The 24,700-nt window shown below is 35.9% G+C and overlaps 1 protein-coding gene across 2 annotated transcripts; it reads right to left on the minus strand.

Moving 5' to 3' along the window:
- Positions 1–616: 616 nt before the first annotated feature.
- LOC111379060 (26S proteasome non-ATPase regulatory subunit 1 homolog A-like) lies at positions 617–10,091 on the minus strand. 2 transcript variants are annotated; one of them, XM_023002388.1, is made up of 13 exons: positions 9,802–10,091; positions 7,418–7,481; positions 5,854–5,959; positions 5,525–5,636; positions 5,267–5,435; positions 3,920–4,392; positions 3,666–3,801; positions 3,334–3,582; positions 3,013–3,233; positions 2,672–2,930; positions 2,289–2,521; positions 1,756–2,212; positions 617–1,464 (listed from the first exon to the last, which is right to left on the minus strand). In XM_023002388.1, exons 1-13 carry the CDS (start codon positions 9,951–9,953, stop codon positions 1,138–1,140), a joined length of 2,958 nt encoding a protein of 985 aa, XP_022858156.1. In that variant the 5' UTR covers positions 9,954–10,091; the 3' UTR covers positions 617–1,137. The 2 variants fall into 2 exon arrangements, with proteins under 2 accessions (XP_022858156.1, XP_022858157.1); XM_023002389.1 differs by lacking the exon at positions 9,802–10,091 and having other exon boundaries at positions 5,854–5,958; positions 7,416–7,481.
- Between the last annotated feature and the right edge of the window lie 14,609 nt (positions 10,092–24,700).

Consider the following 24,700-nt stretch of genomic DNA (forward strand, 5'->3'; position numbering starts at 1 on the left):
ACATTTTCCATGACATTGCCCTTATGTGATACAATTTAGGATTCTGGACAATGATGTGAAAAGGTGTTTAGAAACTCAAAGGTAACGATGGTGTCATGTGGAAGGATGTAAAACTTAATACAAAACAAAATGTAAATGAAGCTTGATTCTTTTCACAAAGCTTAAACTATAATTTAAGTTGTTCAATAATACTTTTTATGTACATATTTCGTTTAATTTATAACTACCACCGACTTATTATCCGTACATTCTATAAAAATTGACTGTTGGATTGGATTTGAATTTAAACAGTCCCAAACATACACTTGGCCCACTAGCTTTCCCTGTCAGAACAAAATGGGGATAGGTGACAACTGATTCTAGTATGTCGTAAAAGGGTTTAATCCCTCTCTTGATGATAATCTTGGTGAATGAAGTCTCCCATTGGAGGTAATATAGACTCACCCAATCCGGTTCAGCGAATGGACAAAGACGAGTAAGTGGAGGCTGGGGATCGCTCCATCATCTTCCAAAATGGGACAACCGGACTCAAGATTTCCGTTCCAGTGAAATAAACAAAACACAAGCATGCTCCAAAGATTAAGTAAGACACATTCATCTGAAATCTCGACAAATCTAAGCACAATGCACAGGCCAGAAGTTTTTAAGCAAGCGAAAAACAAAAATATGTCTTACAACAGTCCTGGTTCAGTTTCCGTGAACAGAAATTGTTACCAAACCTATGGAGAGCAAAAATCGAAAAGAAAAAATAAATCCCAGTCGCCTGGAAACTTGGAACAGCTCTGAACAATACAATTGCAAGAGTTCACATTATATTTTCACAATTTAGGATGATAAAATTATAGCAAACGAAATGTGCAACAGAAGTTTCTTAACGATTCCATTCTTTCCCCCACCTTGTGAACATGTGAAAATACCCGGAGGATACAAGCAAGAAGTCGACAGCGAAAGTAAAAGTGATAAATTCGCTATCTCACCTGACGTAGGAGAGAAACTCTAGATAATCACAGGATAGTGATCCAATAAATGCTCTGGTCCCCCGCCCCCCACCCCACAAACATCACAGGTTCCCCATGTATGCTTACAAGAAATTAACATTCCAATGGATTCGAACTTTTTTGATAAAAAATAAATAAATCACGATGTGTATTCAAATGGCTGTGGCGGCTGGGGCTCCTCATCAACAGCCATTGCTGAGGCTGAGCCCTGTTGCCCAGTGACTGATCCACCAGCATTCGATGCTGCTGCAGATGAGGGTGTATCAGTGAGAGACAATACTTCAGGTTCATTGGGACGTAGATCTTTTAAAAGCACAAATCCTGAGGGCGCTGACTTCACTGTCACATATCTGCTTTCTTCAAGAAATTTGATGAATTTTTCTTGAGCAGGAACCACCCTGGCAGGGTTGGTCAACAATTCAAACGATGGCTCTGGTTCTGCCTTCTTATCTGCAGGATTCTCTAGCTGGCAACAGCAAACATTACAAATCAGTAATCAAGTTCTATTAAGGGCCCGTTTGGTAGGGATTTTGAGAATTGATTTTTTTACCGTTAGAAGAAAAGTGGGGTCCACATGTGAGAGAAGAAGTCAAAAATTACGACTTGAATAGTAAAATAACGGTCAAAAAATCAATTTTTTGGGGCAAAAAATCCCTACCAAACGGGGCCTAAAAATAAATTTGGAGTCAACTGCATAAATTTTTTTTGCCATTAAGTTGGGTTCGTCGATATATTAACTAGAGGATCCAATACAAACCTGCATGGAATCCCCATCCTTATCACTTGGTTTTCCCTTTTCTGCCTCTTTCTTACTAGCCCTGGCCTTGGCTCTTGCTGATGTTGATAAAACAGCTGTAGGAAGCTTGACAGCTGAAGTGGTGGTGGGTACAGTAGTTGGCTTGGGATACTCAAACAGCGATGGCTTTGCATGTGATAGGAACTCAAATCTTGGCACTTTAAGGTCATAGTTCAGACCAATAAAAGCAGTGGGTGAAAATGCCAAGCTAATAAAATATATAAGCGGGTACCAGTACCAAAACTGGCTGAACACAGCAAGACCAACAACAGCAGTAATTTTGTCATGTTTTGTCTTGGACAGTAACTTTATGGTCACATTCCTTCCACCGGCATCAAGGATGCCAGAAGCTAAAATAGCACCCATCTTGCTCATGGTGTCTTCATGCTTATCAAGAATAATTTTTTCCAATTGTCGTCTAAGGGAAGAAAATGAGAAGATTATAAAGGATGACATACTAAGCAAGGTGAAAAATACAAATAAAGATACAATACCTAAATGCACCAACACGCGAATCACTGGCCTCACTGATTTGGACCATCACCATGGCCATTGCAATTAGAGCACCTTGACGAACAAAATCAACGACATCTGATGTCAGAGGCTCTAGCAATGATATGGCCTCACTGAGACCAGTACCTGCACATGAAATTCCAACTGCCAATGCTGCACCATACCGAACATGCGGGTTGTAAGACTCAGATAACAGGGAAACGATCCGAGGAGTCTGCATTTAGAAAATTCAAAATGATTATCAGTATGAACACAGATTAGAAGCAACCCAGATGTTATTTTTCTGAAGACGCTTGAGACTTAAAAAGTGTAGAAAGAACAGCTATAGCAACACTACAAAATAAACATGAATAAAGGTACCAACCTGATCTGGATCAGAGTACAAGACAAACCCAAGAGCCAGGACAGCAGTCCGCCTGACATCATCGCTCACATCTGACACAGCAAAATGTAGCAATTGGCGAATGGCCTTATTGTTAGCAGTTCCCCTGTATGCCAATGCTAATGCATACATGCCACCATAACGCAATATAGGGTCTTGATCCCGTGTCATTTGCTCAATCAGTGTATCAGCTTCCTCCTCTCTTCCATAGACTGTAAGTGCTATTCCCAATGCCAAACCCCTAGAACACGCAAATAAATCAGAGGAAAGGGGATGAGAGAGAAATCATAGTCCCAGACCAGGGCAATATGAACCAACTATACCTGATAATCTTTTCATGTTGTGTCTCATGCGCATAAGCAAGCATTTCACCAGCCTTCTCACTTGCAGTTCCAACCATCAGTAAACCCATACTAATACCAGCAGCTTCACCAGCAACAGCACTGTCCGTGTACAGCACATTTTTTATGTCATCAAAGACATCATTGTCGGCAGTGCCTAAAGCTGCCAAACCAAGACCTAGGCATGCCCCATGCTGAATAACCTGCACCAAATAACATTTCCAATAGTAAGCTAGCTGGTAAATGAAAAAACAAAATGTATGCATAGGAAGGTATAGTCAATGAAAGAAGGCAAATATTTACCTCAACATTGGTACTTTTTAGGCTATCTCGAAGAAATTGTTTGATGCCCTCCCCATGGTTTGCATGAATTAAACCCAAAGCATACAATGCTCCACCTTCTGAGTATGGACTGCCACCGCCACCTGCCCCACCCTGTGGCAAGTAAGGTGCCATCAATGATCTTCCTTGCTGCAGATGGCCCCTGTGTATGACACCCAGTCCTGCTGTCGCACTGAATTTAGCCCAATTAGTTGCCCTGCTCAGCCAGTCCTACATTTATGCACACAATAAAGTCAGTTAATCAACAATACATAAAGTAAAATAAATCAATACATAGTGGAAAAAGGATTGACCAGATTCTCCCTGAGGAACGTATCCACAGTTGTTCCAGCATGCATAATTGCATTAGCATATATAGTTGCACTATGGCAGACGCTGTTTCTCATCTCAACAGACTGTTTTATTGTCTTCAGTGTAAGAAGATCTGACCTGCATGCAAATCAGTAACAAAACTTCAACAATTTTTAATCAGTAACTTTTACGGACATACTGAAGGACCTTTGAGAGAATCCATCAATGAAAGGGAAAACTGAGAGAATTGTCTCACTTGTTATGACTGTATAAAAATTGCAGAGCCAACTGTATAGACGTCTCTCCTGACAAAATTCCTCTGATTTTTGTCAACCTCTCAGCATAAATTGCTTCATTTGGATCAGTATGTAGCGCACTATTATCTACTTGAGTTCCATCCGTCATTTGAACGTCTTCTGTTGAGGTGGCATTTCGATCTCGTACAGAATCTGGTTCTGAAGAGCCTGACTGCACAGACTCCGAATATTGTAATTTGGGACTTGACAACCTCTCCCTCACTGTCAAAAGGAAAGCTTGGTGCTCATTCTCCACAAGATCAAAGGCTATCTGAAATGCAAGCAAAGCATCGTCCTTATTATCTGATCGTAGTAATTTTTCCAATATATTTGCAACACCATCCGGTTCATCCAGAAACATGAGGCGTTGGCATATGCTTAAATAATCTGGAGAAGGCAATTGCCAGAATACTTCAACAAGAAGACGAAGCACCTGTATGAACAGCATAGAATCAGCATGCAATGTATTTCCAAGAAACCTAGTCTGCTATCAAACACAGTCCAAAATTCCTCAAGCATTTTCCTTAAGCATCCGGTAAAAAGATAAAGAAGATTCAAAATAAAGCAACGAGAAATGATATAGATTCACTGAGATTGTTATTTAAGCATGAACAATTACTTAAATCTTTTCTTCGACAAGCAACAGTAAAAAATCAAAAGATCCATTATAGAGCAATAAAATAAGAGTATAAGCACATAGAATGGTGCTTGTGCATATATGTACAAAAACAAAGCCAACGGCACCTAATTTAGTAAAGCACTTCCTCTTCTCACGTAGCTCAAGTTCCCGGTAGAGCTAGTTCTAGCGGCCAGAAATATCATGGGTCCAGCTGATGAAGTAATTCTGTGAATTTAACAAAAACATAAATCTAAATTTTTTGGTCCCACCCGTCTAACCGCTCCACTTTATCTATATGTCACACTAGTACATTTCCATGATCTAGCTGAGATGAGTAAAATGCACAGCTTTGATTTTTGTGCATATTATTTATTGCAGTCAATCACGTGCCCATACAGCACGGACTTGAACATCACTACCTATCTATTCTATTACATATTCATCTTAAATGACACGTAAATGCCCAGCCAGTAATAGAAGAGTGGATTAGTTTCAACTCCCTTCACTTGAATTTCTCTTCTTCCTTGACACTTTCAAAGATCTTTTCGTGTCATTTCAAGAACAAAATGAAGAGTTTATATCCCAAATGACAGGAGATTGTGGAAAACTATAATAAAACTAGAAAAATAAACTAATAAACGAATAAGACTAGACAAATATGAATATGGTATTAGCTATGTGACATTACCTCTCGTCGATATTCTCTTCGATTAACAAACGAATGACAGATATCAATGCAATAATTAATAGTTGAATGAACATTGTCACTCTTTATAATTGCTTCCTCGAGCTTATCCAGTCTTCGGCATTCAATGGCCATTCCAATTGCTTGTTGATATTTTCCATCTAATATACATCTAAAAACAATCGGAAGGCATCCAAGTCAGAAGAAAAACATATAGGGTACAGTTACTTTTGGCATCAAGAAAACTACAAGTTCCCATACTTATCAAGCATTCTCTCAACAATTGCCTCCAGTCTAGGATCCACCACCACAGATTCATCATTCCCTTCAGCAGCCTTAGTCTTGAAATTGGCATATTCATCTATTGCTTTAGCTGAGTGAAGCAAGACATAATGAATTACTATAGGCATGAAAGGAGACAAAAAAGCATCCGGTAAGATTGCACTCTCACTATGTACTAAGTCATCTATCAAGAAAGCATATTAATTTTTTATGTCTCTCGCATAATTCTCAGGAAAGGTGTGGTTCTAGAAACAAACATGTTTACTCAGTTCTTCGAAGAAAAAACAGGATGATGAATGAACTCTTACCAAGTAGGGTATGAACATAGTCTGAATCCTCTGAAACATCAAATAGAGGGCCAGCTCCAAGGGCATAGGATAAGGAGTCATTAAGTTCACCCAGATAATAAAAAACCTGATGACAGAGACAAGGTGATCTGTTAAAGACTAACAAAAGATGCATTCAACACAAAAATAATTAATTCCTGGTTTTTATTAAAATTCGTGTTGGATATAGGTAGGACAGGAAACAAGACTATGCATATGTTTAGCAAGTGTTTACAAACAGGTGCGTTTACAAACAGATTGAAATGAGCTGTGGTTAAGTAGGTAGCACTTGTGGGGGGATCAATCATTCATTTTAAGAAGGCTTTTGTCACCATAATCTGCTCATCGAAAAGTCCCACGAAACATGTTTATAAACACTCTCCAGACAGAGTAAACTTTATATTTGCAGCACTTTAAATATTTCATTAATCAAGCTAAAATTTAAAGGAGTTACATCTATGCATAAGCACAAACAGATACTGGACAGTCAAATCAGAAGAAGCAGAGTTAATTTGACCTCAGCTGACTAGTTCAGTTCTCAAACTTAATAGACTGTCTTCATGTGATTTCCAGTCCAGCAAAGCATGCCTGATGACATATGGGAGGACAACACAAGCCCCAATTTATCTTTTTGCAACTACATTGCTTCAATGGATAGCAGTGAGCTTGGACCCAGTACCCACCAATAAGTGTTTGTTAACTAATATACATACATTCTCACTCCCTTCTGAAAGAAGATTTAGCCATGCTAGTACAATTAAATGAATTTTGTCGAATAAGAAATTGTTAAACACAATACCAAAAAAGGCGTCTGTCTTGTTTTAATACCTCTCAAAGTGGTAACACAAAGTGCCGTACTCCAGAAACGAGAACCGAAACTTAGAAATAGTCCTGGTAAAGCACCAGATTTTAGGCTCCATTAATAGATGATTTGCAAATATAGCACATTTTTCCAGTTTAATCTAGCACTTTCAAATGTGTAATACAATACTCACATCTATGAATCCCCCCCCCCCCCGGGGGGGCCAGCAACCAATACTGGAATAGCAGCTTTGTTCACACCCCAGTTAAATGTACTAACTAATACTGAAATTTTGCTGAAATGATCATAACATTGGGTAATCACAAGCATGTACATTATTTAACCATTTAGTCCTTCATACTGCATTATCATGAACTACAATATTCATACTTTTATGAGATACATTAACTTGACTTCTTGGGATTCAGGAATCAGGAGGTACCCATCATATGGGTTATCCGTTCAGTTAAGACCTATATCATCCTTTCGAACAAGAAGATAAATCTTTTGAATTAGAGACTATAGTATGGATAAGATGAATGGCTGCTACAGGTGCTACATGGAGAATCTTTGCATTATTTCAGTTTCCAAATTTTAAGTTGGAAAATAAATACAACCATTACATTACTGCAAACATTGAGAATATTCATGCAATATATTGACAAACCTGGGGCACTTCAAATTTCAAACTTTTTAAAAGTAGATGTGTGGATATTGTCATAGATGAATGAAGCATATTGTTACCTTTGAAACAAGTAATGCTGCCAGTTGTCTTTGGTCAAACTCTTCATCTTCATATAAACTTTCTCTGTATAATAGAAGTAAGAGAAGTACACAAGCATTATTTGTACAGAATGGAAGGATGGAAATTTAATATCTAACAGAGGCCAAGTTTCCTGATACATAGACACAAATGCAACCACTTGCATGAACTTAAAAGACCTATAAAGCAACAAGCTTACCAGCAACTCTGCTTCAAGAGATACTCCCATGGTCACTACTAATAGTAAAAAGTTTAAAACCGGTCTTTCATTATATGTACATCTGAACTATACATACTTGAATATACTGAGAAATTGCAGAAACAAGGAGTTGTTTCTTACGTTTTTTCAACCTGAGTAAAGTAAATTTTACAATATCAATAGCAACTCAGGGCTTTCAAGTTGGACAAGGGCCATAGTTTCAGTATTTGTACACATCAAGATTGAGAAAAAAGAAGTTTTCCCGAAATCACTCAAGCCATTCTCCAATCCTACTCAGCAAAAAAACACTAGTATTTTTTCTGCAGTAGACATGCTTATAAGAGGCCTAAGCCACATAACTTTGCTGTCTTCTTCTTTCATATTTTCTCTTGTTGCTTTCTAAATCATTTTATTTTTCTTTTTCTCTTAAAGGTAAAGTAAACAAATTTGTAAATAGTTGGTCAATTGTATCATTCATTATAGACTTTTAGTTCTAATCAAGGATTAGTGATCTTTTTACGTGATTCCTACTTCAATATTTGCTACCTTAAAAATCTATTTCATATTTCTAGCTGTAAATTAGACTTTTAATTATACTGAAATGATGTACTGTGGATCTTTAAATATTTTGACGTTTATTATGATAGTTTTCTATTCTTTCAATTTTTTCAATTATTTTATTGGTTATGTTGAGGCTAACACCTTAAAGCGCCTCAAGACACAGCTTAGGCTTTCTGAGCACTAATGATGCATACATCATGAGACTCAGTGTTGTAAATTTCATCAAAAGTCATGGCACGAATCCTAATACATTTTCATATGGGCATCCCCCTTTCTGCGATCTAGTTGCTTTGAGTCTTCCGAAAAGGCATCTCAATACGGAAACAATTTCATTTCCCTTTACCCAAACAACTCATTGTTCTTAGGCTTTAATTAGATGCCAGTTGAGACATTTTACCATTGAATTGACAGGTGTTGTATAGTTATATCTATGTATATTAATTAACTATAAAAATTGGATGACATTCGAAAGATAAAAATAATATAAAACCAGATCATTAATTAAAACACAAAACTCCAAGCCAGATCATGAATATATAATAGAGAAACTATTTCATAATTCAGCTCTCTCTCGAAGCATATTAGCCAAATAAAAACCATAGGTTCAGCCTAATAAACCCTAGTAAGTTAAGGGTGGTAATATTGCCATCACAATTTATGTTTGTTACACCACATTTTAATTGCAATTAAGCTCAACAATATTAGCTCGCTGTAGCATTTATTTCCTTAATTTTTCATCGAGTTTTTATCTTCAACTTTTCATTTATTAGTATATCTTGTCGTTTATGATGATTTGTGTCAAAATATTTTATTTCCATACTTTGAAATGAAGAAAAAAATTATTTCATACTTTTTATTTATTTATTGAAATATGATGGCAAAAATAAGTTGTTATATGCTATTTCAACATATTTTTTGGACATAAATTGTTCTCAAATACAAAATGTGTTGACTAATAGAAAGTTTGAGAATAAAAATGCCATGAATCGTTAGGGAAGTAAATGCTATAATGAGTAAAGATTGAGAACCTTAAGTATAATTAACATGTGGTGCAAGAAATAAAACTTGTAGTGTAAATATAATTACCCTTAAGTTAAAGTTAAGCCCCTCCAACTCCCAAACATGATGTTAAATCTTTAATCCCATTTTTCTATACTAAACTTCACAATTCTACTATCCTCACTAAAGTTTCCCGAATATCATCCTTCAGAAGAACCCATAAAATTTCCACCAATATCCAATAATTCCGACATCAGAACCAATCAAAATACCACATTATTACTCTTAAACACAATATTAATCCCAGCAAATAAAAATCCAACCATAAAACCTTATTCTTACACATCCGTTTAAACACGCAACCCCCAAAACTTTACTTCATCTAATTCTCACATCAATTTTAAAAAACCAAGTTTAACTCCAAAAAAAGACTTCTTTTTTTCAGATTCATATAAGTTTGATACAAATTATCATCTTTTACCAAAACCCAAAAGCATAAAATGCCCGAGTTCCCAAGTAAAAAGAAAATAGCATTCGCACTCCAAAACCTTACTGCCCCTACATACATACACGTACGTATAAAGAGAGAGAAGAATAATCAAGTACATTATGGGTACGGAGGTGGAAATCTCGGGCCAGAAGTAATCAACAAAGGCGTTGAGATTTGAAAGTGCGTGTAACTTAAGCGCCGGGTGAGTCTCGTTCAGCATCGCCAATAAACCTCCCGCCGAGCTCACCATCGTCGCGGCTGCCGCCATCTCAGCTTCAGAAATTATATTTAAATTTGTCAATTTTTAAAAAGGAGATTTGAATTTTAATAGAAATTAGGGTTTGGATCTGAGAGAGGAAGATGGAGGTAGATGAGTGGTGATGGCTGAATTAGGGGTTTCTTGGGAGGAGCAAAGTTTCCTCAACAGGTGCAAACTGTGGGAAAGACTAAATTACACAAAGAGTCCCCAACTTTTGACCATATTAGTAATCTTGTCCCTGACAGCTTTCTTTGACAAACTTCATTTAACACAAGGAAATTTCACCCAATACATCATTTAAAAAACATATCCATATTTTACTTTTCGTCCAAATTTTATTGAAAATAGAAGATGTGTGTTAGCAGGAAGAAGAAGTTGAGCTGAAGCATTGGCATAATCAGCAAGAAACAAGCCAGGTCGGATTAATGACAAGGCAAGTGACGTAGCAACAACAGAAGAATGATCTAGAAGGGGATTAGTTAGATTTTGTTATTGTACAGCAGAAGGATAATTAGCTTTTTTTGTGTAAATCTGTTAGGAAAGATTCCTTCATTTTGTGTATATATATAGGGGCTCTACTGTACATTAAATACGGCGAATTGAATATAATTTCATTCTTCTTCCAATTCATTAATATCAGAATTTTTATCTTTCAAAATCTTACATGGTATCAAAGCTAGAAATGGAGGAATCCAATTCAGGAAACACAAATCCCACCCCAAATACAAACACCAGTCCGAGCCAAATCCAAAACCAAACTGGAGGAGGGAACTCAAGTGTCCTTTCTCTTGATCCAACTCATCCCAGCAGCCCTTATTATATAGGCAGCAACGATGGAAGTACTGTCATGCTGGTCACCCATGCGTTGGACTCTACCAATTATTATTCGTGGGCTCGATCAATGAGAAGAGCATTGAGAATCAAAAATAAGCTGGGGTTCATAGATGGTAGTCTTTGTGAACCAAAAGACCCATATGATCCATTGATGGAACATTGGTTAAGGTGCAATGACATTATCATAACATGGTTGCAGAATGCCATGGCAATTGATATCAAGAGTAGCACCATTTATGCTGAAACAGCTCACCTTCTCTGGCTTGATCTTGAACAACGCTTCTCCCAGCAAAATGCTCCACGTATCTTTGAAGTGAAGAAGGATATCACAACCTTAATGCAAAATCAAGACTCGATGAGTGTTTACTTCTCAAAACTCAAAACTCTCCTGGATGAATTGCTGAATTATGAAAGTATTCCCAATTGTACGTGTGGAGGTCTAAAAGCTGTCGTTCAAAATCAACAAAGGGATTGGGTTATGAAATTCTTGATGGGGCTAAATAATTCTTACAAAGAGATTAAGGCCCAGATCTTATTGATTAAGCCATTTCCCAGCCTGAATGAGGTATATTCATTAATCCAGCAAGAGGAGAAGAGACGGGAGATATCTAATCCAGTTCCTGTTAATTCTGACTCCATGGTTTTTCTGAGCAAAAGGGATTCTAGAGAAGGAGGAAATCAACCTTTTTCATCACAGAAGGGGGACAAATATTATTGCACTCATTGCAAGGTTGCAGGCCATTCCCTTGAACGATGCTTCAAGGCAAATCCAAGAAGGTCAATCTGCTCTTACTGTAAGATGTCAGGACACGAAGTGAACAAATGTTTTAAACTCCATGGATTCCCACCAGGCCACAAGTTGAACGGCAGAGGAAAGCATGTTGCCAACTTGGTCTCTACAGGCATGATACACAATCAAGAAGTGGTAAAGGACAAGGGCCAAATATCCTTAAGTCAGGAGCAATACTCTCAGCTAATGGCACTACTCAAACCAGCAACAGGCACTCATCACTTCGCCCCTTCAACAAACAACGTCCAAACACTTGCTAGTCCTTCCTCATTTGAAGATTTCACTCACAAAATGTCTGGTATGTCTCTATGCTTAACTGCATTTCATCATAGGCAGGGAGATATTTCTGAAATTCCATGGGTTCTTGACACAGGAGCTACAGATCACATGATTTGCTCCATCTCTCTTTTTACATATATTCAAGCTAATGTGTGCTATTCTGTGGTTCTACCGAATGGAGAAAACGTCCCTGTCACTCATGTAGGAACTGTCAAAATCTCAGAAGCAATTACCTTACAAAATGTCCTTTGCGTTCCTAGTTTCACTTTCAATTTAATTTCAGTAAAGAAGCTGCTCAATCTCTAAACTGTTGTCTTGTCTTCTTCTCTAATCACTGTTATATTCAGGACCTCTCGACTTGGAGAACAACTGGAATGGGTGAGGTGAAAGATGGATTGTATCATATGGTGCGAAAGGAAGTCTCTCATTCAGCTTTATCGAATACCTGCAAACAGTTCAAGTGTCTATCCTCTTTTTCTGCATCTGCCATCAATAATCACAAAAAATCTGATCTATGGCATTACAGATTAGGGCACTCTTCATATTCTGAATTTAGTCCTGATGGGAACATCCACATACCTACTTCTTCTAGCATAAATCATTGCTCCATTTGCCCCCTAGCAAAACAACATAGACTGCCTTTTAATGTAAGCCATCGCAAAACTAAAAAATGCTTTGAACTAATACATTGTGACATATGGGAGCCTTGTAATGAATTCAGCAGAGATGGTTCTAAGTATTTTCTATCTATTGTTGATGATTTTAGTAGATGCACATGGATCTATATGTTAAGACTTAAATCTGATGCCATCGCTGCTTTACAAAATTTTTATGCCATGATAGAAACTCAATTTGAAGTTAAGATTAAAATCATCCGAACAGATAATGGAGGTGAATTTAACATGATTGAATTTTACTTAAAGAAAGGGATAATCCACCAAAGAACATGTGTTGAAACCCCAGAACAAAATGCCGTTGTGGAAAGAAAGCACCAACATATCTTAAATGTAGCAAGAGCCCTGAAATTCCAAAGTGGTCTGCCTTTGAAATATTGGAATGACTTCGTGTTGACGGCTGTATATCTCATAAATAGAACACCGTCTCCCATCCTAAACCACAAAAGCCCTTTTGAGATATTGTTTCAAATCAAACCAAACTACAGTCACTTAAAAGTTTTTGGGTGCCTAGCCTTTGCCACCACTCTTATCAATGGTAGGCACAAGTTTGATCCTAGGTCAAGGAGATGTGTGTTCATTGGTTATCCTTTTGGTACTAAGGGATACATATTACTCGATTTAAAGACAATGAAAGTTTTCACTTCAAGGAATGTTACCTTCCATGAGGACATTTTTCCATTTAAAGAAATTGATATCAACAGCAACACCTCTGTGACTGATTTTGATCACCTTAGTTTCACACAAAACCTTAGCGTTTCTAATGACCCTGCTATCACCCCACTTGTCAGTACTAATAATAAAAATACTGAACATAACATTTCAAATAGTCCAGCTCATATAGAATCCTCTAATTTTCATGTGAACACCAGTCATGACATACCACAGTCTCTTGCTGACACTCTGGAATCAAATCCCCTTGCTATCACTCATCTGCCTCGCAGGTCTAACAGAATTCGAAGGACTCCTCATCACTTGCAAGATTTCATATGTCAACAAGTATCTTCACCTCTTCCATTCCAGAAGCTCAACAATGAAAAGGAAGTGAATATTACAAGTAGTCCCTATCCTCTTAGTAATAGTCTTTCCTATGATAAATTATCTATACGTCACTACACTTTTGCAGTTTCAATAACAAATCACTTTGAGCCTAAAACCTATCAAGAAGCCATAACTTCACCTGAGTGGTGTGATGCCATGAAAGCTGAGATCAAGGCTTTAGAACTTAATGATACTTGGGTCTTGACCAATCTACCACCTGATAAAGAGGCCATAGGTTGTAAGTGGGTATATAAGGTTAAATTTAATGCCAATGGTAGTGTTGAAAGATTCAAGGCACGCCTAGTGGCAAAAGGGTACACGCAACAAGAGGGACTTGACTATCACGAAACATTCTCCCCTGTGGCTAAATTGGTCACCATCAGAACTTTACTAGCAATAGCAGCGATTAAGGGGTGGTATTTGTGTCAATTTGATGTAAATAACGCTTTTCTACATGGTGACTTGAATGAAGACGTTTACATGCAACTGCCTCCTGGTTATCCCAATGTAAGTGGTAATAAAGTTTGCAAATTACGCAAGAGTTTGTATGGATTGAAGCAAGCCTCGCGTCAATGGTACTCTAAACTTTCCAATTTCATTATTGAGCAAGGATACACTCAATCAAGAGGAGATTATAGCTTATTTACTAAGTCTACTGATGGTTCTTTCACAGCTATTTTAGTTTATGTGGATGACATAATAATGGCAGGAAATTGTATTGATACCATCAATAAGCTTAAAGCTTCTCTCAATGACAAGTTCAAAATTAAAGACTTGGGCAAGTTGAAATATTTTTTAGGCATCGAAGTCGTAAGGTCTGAACACGGCATTCACATATGTCAAAGGAAGTATGCTTTGGATATCTTGGCAGATTCAGGCACTATTGGATCAGCCCCTACTAGAATTCCCCTTGATCAGAATCTGAAGCTCAGCAAGGATGAGGGAGAATTAATTGCAGACCCTTCAGTTTACAGAAGGCTAATAGGAAGGCTATTATACTTGACAATCACCAGGCCTGATCTTGCATACTCAGTTCAGTTGTTGAGTCAGTTCATGAGCTGTCCCAGGATGCCACATTTACATGCTGCACATAAAGTATTGCGGTACATCAAAAGGCACCTGGACAAGGGTTATTTTACCCTGCAAAATCAAGGCTTTAGCTAAAAGGCTATTGCGATTCTGACTGGGGAGCATGCCTTGACACTAGGAGGTCAGTATCGGGTTATTGTGTCTTTATTGGGATAGCCTTAATATCATGGAAATCGAAGAAACAGCATGTGGTGTCTCGATCTTCCGCTGAAGCCGAATACCGAGCAATGGCAAACCTGTGTTGTGAATTGACTTGGCTTAGGTATTTGTTTAAGGATCTACAGATTGCACACCCTCAACCTACAGTCCTAAATTGTGATAATCAGGCTGCAATCTATATAGCTACAAATCCGATATTTCACGAAAGAACCAAACACATTGAGCTCGACTGTCATCTGGTTCGTGACAAGATACAAGACGGAAGCATCATCACCCAACATGTTAACAGTGCGTCACAAATTGCTGACATTCTAACCAAGGCTCTAAATTCTCAAAGTTTTTATTCTTGCTTGTCCAAGATGGGAGTAATGGATATTTACTCTCCATCTTGCGGGGGGCTATTGAAAATAGAAGATGTGTGTCAGCAGGAAAAAGAAGTTGAGTTGAAGCATTGGCATAATCAACAAGAAACAAGCCAGGTCGGATTAATGACAGGGCAAGTGACGTAGCAACAACAGAAGAATGATCTAGAAGGGGATTAGTTAGATTTTGTTATTGTACAACAGAAGAATAATCAGCTTTTTTGTGTAAATCTGTTAGGAAAGATTCCTTCATTTTGTGTATATATATAGGGGCTCTACTGTACATTAAATACGGCGAATTGAATATAATTTCATTCTTCTTCCAATTCATTAATATCAGAATTTTTATCTTTCAAAATCTTACAAATTTATTCCCAAAACACTTTAATTTATGCAGTAAAATATTCATCCCAAAAATTGCTTTATTCTTTGAGATTAATCATTACGCATGCTATAATCATGCCTCCAAACACGTCTTATCTTTCATGCTATAATCACTCAAGTCCTCTAAACATGCCTTATCTCCCACCAAAATAAAACTCAGAATCACTCCAAAAATCTATTGTCGATCAGTTCCAAAAAAGAATTAAAAAATAAAAAATACAACATAAAACACACACACATGACTCCTCTATTAAGTGGCAAGGATGTGGAGCCATAAAAAATAACACTTCATCGGTTCAAAAACATGTTAGTGAGTAGCATATGGTATGTTTAAGGTTACATGGAGGCAAAGAAGAGGCTGAAAAAATGTAAAAAAAATTGGATGGTAAGTTTTGGTTTGGGTTTTAAGTGTAATAGTTATGTGTGCAAAGTGGTTAAGGATTTGGAAGATGGTAATGTTTGGAGGCATAAGATTGATAATTACCCTCCAAAACCATAGCCAATCCTTCTATGGAACAATATGAATGGATTTATAAAGCAAATTTGAAGCCATCAGTTGCTCAATATGAGAAGAATAAGAATACATGATTAAAAGAATGTCTTTCCTTTGTGGGATGGGAGTGGGGACTTAGGGTGCTGCTGAATCATCCCACTGATGAGTATGCACGTCATTTTATATATATATAAAAAAAAAAAAAAGTAAAAGGTTGAACCCCAACCTTGAGGGCTCCCACCGCCTCACCCCTAGAGTTTTGTAAGGGAGGTAAATCACGGGATATGCCCCAACAGGCCAGGAAATAAGAGCTGTATGTACACTGCGCCTACAAGGAGTCTAATTTCATATCTCAGGAATCGAACCCCCACACTGCGACTACTAGTAAGGCCTGAGACAACCTCACTTCTGTCCTTTGCACCACTGAACTATGCCCCGAAAGGCAATATGCATGTCATTTTATGCTTGCACTACATATGGTGTGTTTGAAAGTAACCTTACTTAGTTTCCATTATTTTTATCACATTTTTTCATCAAGTTACTCATATAGTTAATTAGGTTCTGTTAATGATGTTGTAATGTTATTAGAATTGAATTATTTCAAGCACCAGATGGTTTAAGTTTTTATTTATTCGTCTCATAATAGGTAACCAACACAAACATAAGTGTGCATAAAGTAGTAAAGCTAGCCTTAATAAACTGTGTTCAGTACTGTAATGTGGTCTTTCAGGTATATTTTTCTTATTAATAGGCAAAAGATTGACAGTCCCTTCAGTGTTAGCATTTTTGTACTTCAACTAATTATAAAAAATGAATTGAAATACATCAAACATTAAGATGTCGGATGCACAAACATGTAATGCAAGTAATTCAACCCATGCAGTGAAAACATAAATTGTATATTGATAAATTAAAATCCATCTCGTTTAATGCAACGAATGGTGCGAAAGAATTACTAATTTATGTCATATATCGACAAGCATAGTTATCAATAAACGGAATATTTAGACCCTATTTGATCCACATTCTTTGAAAAAAAATTACATTTTTAAACAGTAATTTGATATCATTTCCACCACACATTTTTCAATAAAATAATATTACACGCAAATCTAAAATATTTTCTTATTTTTTAATTACACATTTCCCATCAATACACTATTCAAAAATGTATTTTTTTAATAAAAATAATGTGGCTCAAACAAGGGCTTAAACATGATATTAACCTATCCTATATGGTTTATGAATTCGAAATTTGTGTAAGAAACTCATTCATTAAATACCTGCCAGAAATATGTTAACATATAAGAACCACTCATTCCTCATACCCATATTGGAGTAAAAGATTATGTTGTTGGAGAATTTCATTGTATATACATTTTTACACAAAATATTTTACATTCCAATTTTGTGTTTATTCATTTTGAAACTGGAAAAATAATCATCCATGTTTCACTCTTGCAGGCAAGGTACTTGCACGTGAATCATCAAATATATACTAAAAAGAGATAACATATTTTATTAACTACAATGTGTCATTGTGCTTCAACGTTTCAGTTACAAAAGAAAATAGGGAAAGTTTCTCTCACGGTAAATTTAGTATATTTATCGGGTTATATAGTAATTTACGTTTTTAAACTAGTATGGTAGTATAAAATGAAATATTTTGTATTTGTAAGGTATATATGATTTTTTTCCCAACACTTTTAACGTCTATTAGCGAAGCTTGAGTCCCAGCCTTATTCAATTTAAAAATGGGTAATTATACTCACACAACTTTTTCCCCTATAAATACAATATATTGAAGGTCATCAATCTTTATTCATTATCATACTTATATCGTTAGCTTTATTCTTTATCACATTCATATTTTTATCATTTCATTAATCAGAAAATATTGTTCTTAATCATCGTTTTTGTCCAAAACACATTGTTAACATGTTTTAAAATGATGGTCAAATATTAATTGCATTTATTTAATATTATTTGTTTTGCTTATTCAAAAATACAATGGACAAATGTATTTTTATTTTATCTAAAAAAATTAGAGATAAACTACAAGGAAGATTATATTATCACTACAAATTTTACACAGTGCACCACATTATAAATACACATCAATTAAAATAGATTGTTGATAACTACACCTCTATTAATTTACAAATACAACCCTACTAATCACTTCACTTCAATAAATAAAACATCAAAGTTAGTTACTATTCATAAGGCATTATCAACAATGTCATGCTAATGTCATATATTTAACATCAATTTTTATCTCCAATCACGCTATTGGGATAGGGTATAATTCAGGATCAAAGACAGGGCTGACGTGGCGTTTGAAAAAAAAAAAAACTTTAAAGTGGAAAAAGCCAAACATCACCCCCAACCTTCTCTCTCCAAAACCCACTGAAATTGTCTCTCCAAAGCCCACAGAAATCCTCAAATACAACTCTGCAAATTCGGTGGTATCCCCACATCAGGAGCAACGAGCTCTGATCGCCGTCAGAAATGAGGTTTTAAAAAATCGACGAGCTCCTGTGCACTTCTAAAGAGCTTAATTCAACAAACACTGTCAGAGCTCATGAAAATTGTCTATTACAACTATTCTCTCTTCGACGACGTTAAGGTCTGTCAATGACGTTCAATCCCCGTCGAAGACGTGTGCATAGGTAAATTCAATTTACGTTGGTCTTCTTCTTTCTTTGGTTATTTTGAATGAGTATCAAAATAATGGTAACTAAATTTTTATATAACGACAAGTTTGAAAAGATGTGAAATTTAAATCAGTTATTAAATGGCTCTTCTTCTTATAGTTTAGGTCAATAAGGGCCTGTTTGGGAGCCATTTTTTCACCCAAAAATTGATTTTTTGACCTTTATTTCATTATTCCAGCCATCATATTTGACTTCTTCTCTCATAGGTGGACCCCACTTTTCTTCTAACGATCAAAAAATCAATTCTCAAAATCACTCACAAACAGGCTCTAAATAAGTAGTTTGAAATTGGACATTGAAAGAATAAAACCCAGAAAAATGTGATACATTCAAATTGTTGAAACTTTGCCCCTACTTGAGATGAAATGGAGATATCAAAATTGCCTTAATAAACGAAAACTCTAAATCCCAGATCTCTTAAAATCCCATTGCCAAAACTCAAACGTCTTTTCATATTGTTCATCTAAATTCCCTTTAAAATTACACCTTTATTTCAAGAAATGCCAAAGGAAATCTTTAATTTGAAGTTGAAGGGAAACCCACAACACAAAATAACCCAACAATGCACATGGAATTCTGAAAAATGTGCAGTGTGGAACTGGAAATCGTTGGGATGAAGATATATTAATAGCAGGCTGGCTGTATTCTGGGAAAATTTTCAGTTTTACAAAAAAACCTTTTTTTGAAAAAAATTTTGCAGTCTCGTTTCCGACGATGATCAGAGCTCGTTGCTCCTGATGCGGGGGATACCACCGGATTTGCAGAGTTGTATTTGAGGATTTCTATGGACTTTGGAGAGACGATTTCAGTGGGTTTTGGAGAGAGAAGGTTGGGGTGATGTTTGGCTTTTTCCACTTTAAAGTGTGTGTTTTTTTTAAAAAAAAAAAAAATTTCAAACGCCACCTCAACCCTGTCTTTGATCTTGAATTCTACCCTGTCCCAGTAGTAGGATTGGTATTTGTTCTGTAAAAGTTGGACTATGCTTACGATAATCAGGAGGTGGGAAAATGGAAAAAAGAGTGGTTCACACTTGATGACTGCCCTCCAAAATTAAGTGGGCTGACAATTGCGACGTGAAAAATTTCAAATCCCTATTTTTTTGTCTGGATTTCAGCCTGTCTAAAGAGCTTAATTCTTTTATCCCTTTTATTTTATCTCAAGCATGGCATTATTTCAATTTTTCAATCATTTCTTTTCCTTACCTGACTCTTTCCTTATTTCCTCACGTAATGCCCCATTCTTTATTCCTCCATTCTCCATGAAACAGTCTATATTGTGTAGGATTTCTTCTTTTTTTTTCCTCGTTTCTTCTTCTCTCTTCTAATTCTTTTTCTCACAATTTTGTGTATTTGTTGTGTAATTTTGCCAAAGCTCACCAACCTAAAAGTTCTAACCCTCTATTTTTTGTTTTCTTTTGCGGATGTTTGAAGTTTTCATCATAGATTAATCGAAAGAATTATTGAAACAAGGTTTTTTGTTAGTGAATATAGATTCTTGCTATGAATTGAAGGTATGGTGGTTCGATTTTACTGTATGCTTCCAGATCTTCAAGATTTTTTTTTATGAAATAAAATTTTGGGGGAATTTGTTAAACAGCCTAGTCAAACAATGTTATTGGTTAAATAACCTCATTTTAATGTTTTTTGAACAAATAGCCTTCAACTATTAAGCACAATAAACAAATAATGTCAAATGTCATAAATACCCTCACTATTGGAAAAGACCCTAACACCCTTATCAAACCAATTAAATTCTCTAATTCAATTTTTGGTCTCCAAAATGACAGTAACCCGATTTCTTCTCTTCAACCATTCTTGCTACTTTAAAATCCTATTCTTCATTATATTCCTTACCTATTTGGATATCCTTTGAACATTTATCATTTATATTGAAAAATCTCATGTAGCTTTGAAGAAAAAAGAAAGATAATTTTAGAAATCTTATATAAATTGTACATTTATTATTGAATAATATTTAAGTTGGTGTTGTTTTTATATTTGGTATTTTTTTTGCGTTTTCTGCAACTATTGGACGGTAATGACATTCCAACTGTTATTCGAAATGTAAAACGTCACTCCAGTCTTCTTCCCTGCGTAAAACGGCACTACAATTGTTATTTACTGTGATTTGATTTTTTTCAACAAAACAATCTCTAATAATGAACTACTGACGTAACACCGAAAAATTGACCAAAGAAATATTGAAATGACATAGCTTTTATATTATTGAGATGGTGAAAGCACAAGTTGTCCTACTCATATGTGTTGATTAAATTAATGAACATATCTATTAACTTTTGTACATGTCATGTGCATATCACAACATAAATAAGTATAACTTATTATTTTTTAGGAACACGTATGGATCATGACTACTTATAGTTGTGTTTACACATGTAACAGTACATGTGTCGTTTTCATGTCCAGAACGACAGTTGTACCGTTCAAAATTTTTTTCCTATATTTAATCTTTTTCAATTAAATAACCTCTAATAACAGACTCCATAACGTATGTAACATAGAAATGTTGACAATATCATAAAGAACGGTTGAAATGACATAGTTTTTATATTATCAAAATGGTGAAAGCACAAGTTATCCTACTCGTCGATTAAGTTAATGAACATATTACTTAACATTTGTACATTTTATGTGCATATTACAATATGAACAAGTTTCACTTATTATTTATTGAGACACGAATGGGGCGTGACTGCTTGTATTCGTGTTTACAAATAAAACGATACAAGGGCCGTTTTCTTCTCAATAAAGGAACTTATATCCTTCCGTTGAATTCTCCAATATTTTGATTTATTTTCAAGACAAAGACATCAAGCATTGGACCATCTAACGTAAGTAAAATGAAAATGTTGTTCACATGATAAAGAACTATTGAAATGACATAGATCATGAGATATCGAGTTGGTGAAAGCATAAGTTATTCTACCGGTTAATTAAAATATAAATAATAAGCATATCTATTGGCTTTTGTAAATATCATGCTCATCTTACAACCTAAATGAGTTCAACTTATTGGTTCTGAGAGTCGTGAACAAGACATGGCCGTTTTATAATCGTGTTTACAAACAGAACGACCCATGGGTCGTTTTCTTCTCAGTAATGACACTTGTGCCATCCTGTTGATTTCTTCTATATTTTGATTTATTTTGAACTCAAGACCTCAAGCTTTGGAACTACTAACGTGCGTAAGATAGAAAGGTTAATCACGTGACAAAGAATGATTTAAATGATTGGATCATGTGATATTGATTTGATAAAAACATAAGTTATTCTACTAGTTCATTATAATATAATTAATGATCATATCTCCCAACTTTTATAAATATCATGTCCAACTTACAACCTAAATGAGTTTAACTTATTGGTTCTCTAAGCATAGATGGGTCGTGGCTACGTATACTCGTATTTATAGACAGAACGATACAAGTGTCGTTTAACAGCTACTGTGCCGTTCTGTTGATTTCTCAAATATTTTGTTACTTTTCCAACACAGCAATCTCAAACATTAGATCTCCTAATTTAAAAAAGTTAGAAATATTGATCATGAGACAAAGAACGATTGAATTGACATAAATTATACAACATTGAGTTGGTGAAATTACAAGTTACTGTATTGATTCATTAGAAAATATAATCAATGAGCATATCTCTCAACTCTAGTAAACAGAATGTTCACATTACAATTGAAATGAGTTCAACTTATTGATTCTCGAGGAGCATGGATGGGGCGTGGCTAGTATACTCGTATTTATTGACAAAACGACACAAGTGTTGTTTAACAGCTCTTGTGTCGTTCTGTTGATTTCTCAAATATTTTGCTTCTTTTCCAATACAGCAACCTCAACATGGATCTCCTAACTTAAGAAAGTTAGAAATGTTGATTACGTGACAAAGAACGGTCTAATTGACATAGATTATACGACATTGAGTTGGTGAAATCGCTAGTCATTGTATTGATTCGTTAGAAAATATAATCAATGAGCACATCTCTCAACTTTTGTAAACAAAATGTTAATATTGCAATCGAAATGAGTTCAACTTATTGATTCTCGGGGTATGGATGGGTCGTGGCTAGTATACTTATGTTTATTGACAGAACGACACAAGTGTCGTTTAACAGCTTTTGTGTCGTTCTGTCAATTTCTCAAATATTTTGCTTCTTTTCCAACGCAGCGACCTCAAATAACGGTAGAATTGACATAGATTGTAGACGTCATGTTGGTGAAATCACAAGTCACCATCCACATTCGTTACAAAACAAAAGTAATGAGAGTATCTCCTGAATTATGTGAGAGGCATGTCCATCTCGCGACTTAAATGAGTTGAAATTATGGAATATCAAGGTCTGGAAAGCTCGTGGCTGCTCATACTCGTGTTTATCTATAGAACGACACTAGTGACGTTTAACGACAGCTGTGTTGTTCTTTTGATTTTTTCTATATTTCGCTTTATTTCTATCGCGTCAACCTCAAAGATCGGACCTCCTAACTTAAGAAAGTCAGAATTGTTAATTATGTGATGAATAACGATAGAATTAACATAGATTGTAGATGTTGCGTTAGTGAAATCACAAGTCACCATCCACATTCGTTGGAAAACAAAAGTAATGAGAATATCTCCCAAATTATGTGAGCGGCATGTCCATCTCGAGACTTAAATGAGTTCAAATTATCGAATATCGAGGCTCGGAAGGCTCGTGGCTGCTCATACTCGTGTTTATCGACAAAACGACACATGTGAGGTTTAACGGCACCTGTGTCATTCTGTTGGTTTCTTCTATATTTCACTTCATTTCTACCGCGTCGACCTGAAGGATCGAACCTTCTAACTTAAGAAAGTCAGAATTATTAATTACGTGACAAATAACGATAGAATTGACATAGATTGTAGATGTCGCGTTGGTGATATCACAAGTCACCATCCATAATCGTTGAAAAATAAAAGTAATGAGAGTATCTCCCAAATTATGTGAGCGGTATGTCCATCTCGCGGCTTAAATGAGTTCAAATTATCGAATATCGAGGCCTGGAAGGCTCGTGGCTGCTCATACTCGTGTTTATCGATATAACGACACATGTGACGTTTAACGGCACCTATATCGTTCTGTTGGTTTCTCCTATATTTCGCTGCATTTCCACCATGTCAACCTGAAGGATCAGACCTCCTAACTTAACAAAATCAGAATTATTAATTACGTGACGAATAACTGTAGAATTGACATAGATTGTAGATGTCGTGTTGGTGAAATCACAAGTCACCATCCATGATCGTTGGAAAACAAAAATAATAAGAATATCTCCCAAATTATGTGAGCGGCATGTCTATCTCGCGACTTAAATGAGTTCAAATTATCGAATATCGAGGCTCGGAAGGCTCGTGGTTGCAAATTATCGACTTAACGGCACCTGTGTTGTTCTCTTGGTTTCTCCTATACTTTGCTTCATTTCCACCGCGTCGACCTGAAGGATCAGACCTCCTAATATAAGAAATTCAGAATTATTGATTACGTGGCGAATAACGATAGAATTTGCATAGATTGTAGATGTCGCGTTGTTAAAATCACAAGTCACCAGTCACATTCATTGGAAAACAAAAGTAATGAGAGTATCTCCCAAATTATGTGGGCGGCATGTTCATCTTGCGACTTAAATGGGTTCAAATTATCGAATATCGAGGCCCAAAAGGCTCATGGCTACTTATACTCGTGCAGATAGTAGATTTATTTTATATATTAAATCTCATAATTTTTCCGGCAATTCCAGCATATTCGAAAATACAGGAGAAAAAAGAAACTGTGTCTGCACACACAAATATAGTCTGCATACTGCATAATTTTTTTGTTTGTATACGTAATCTCAATTTCTGTCCAAAGTCGTGGTGGTGATATTGTTCAGATGCTAAATCAGTTCGCCGG

Source organism: Olea europaea, unplaced genomic scaffold, assembly GCF_002742605.1.
Source record: "Olea europaea var. sylvestris unplaced genomic scaffold, O_europaea_v1 scaffold1924, whole genome shotgun sequence".
In the NCBI taxonomy this organism is placed as follows: Eukaryota; Viridiplantae; Streptophyta; class Magnoliopsida; order Lamiales; family Oleaceae; genus Olea; species Olea europaea.

Coding starts and splice junctions, on each gene's coding strand:
- LOC111379060 (XM_023002388.1), bottom strand. CDS start 9,953: ATGGCGGCAGCCGCGACGATGGTGAGCTCGGCGGGAGGTTTATTGGCG. Junction 5,637..5,853: donor CTATGTTCATACCCTACTTG/GTAAGAGTTCAT, acceptor TGCTTCACTCAG/CTAAAGCAATAGATGAATAT. Junction 3,234..3,333: donor TAAAAAGTACCAATGTTGAG/GTAAATATTTGC, acceptor TATTTGGTGCAG/GTTATTCAGCATGGGGCATG.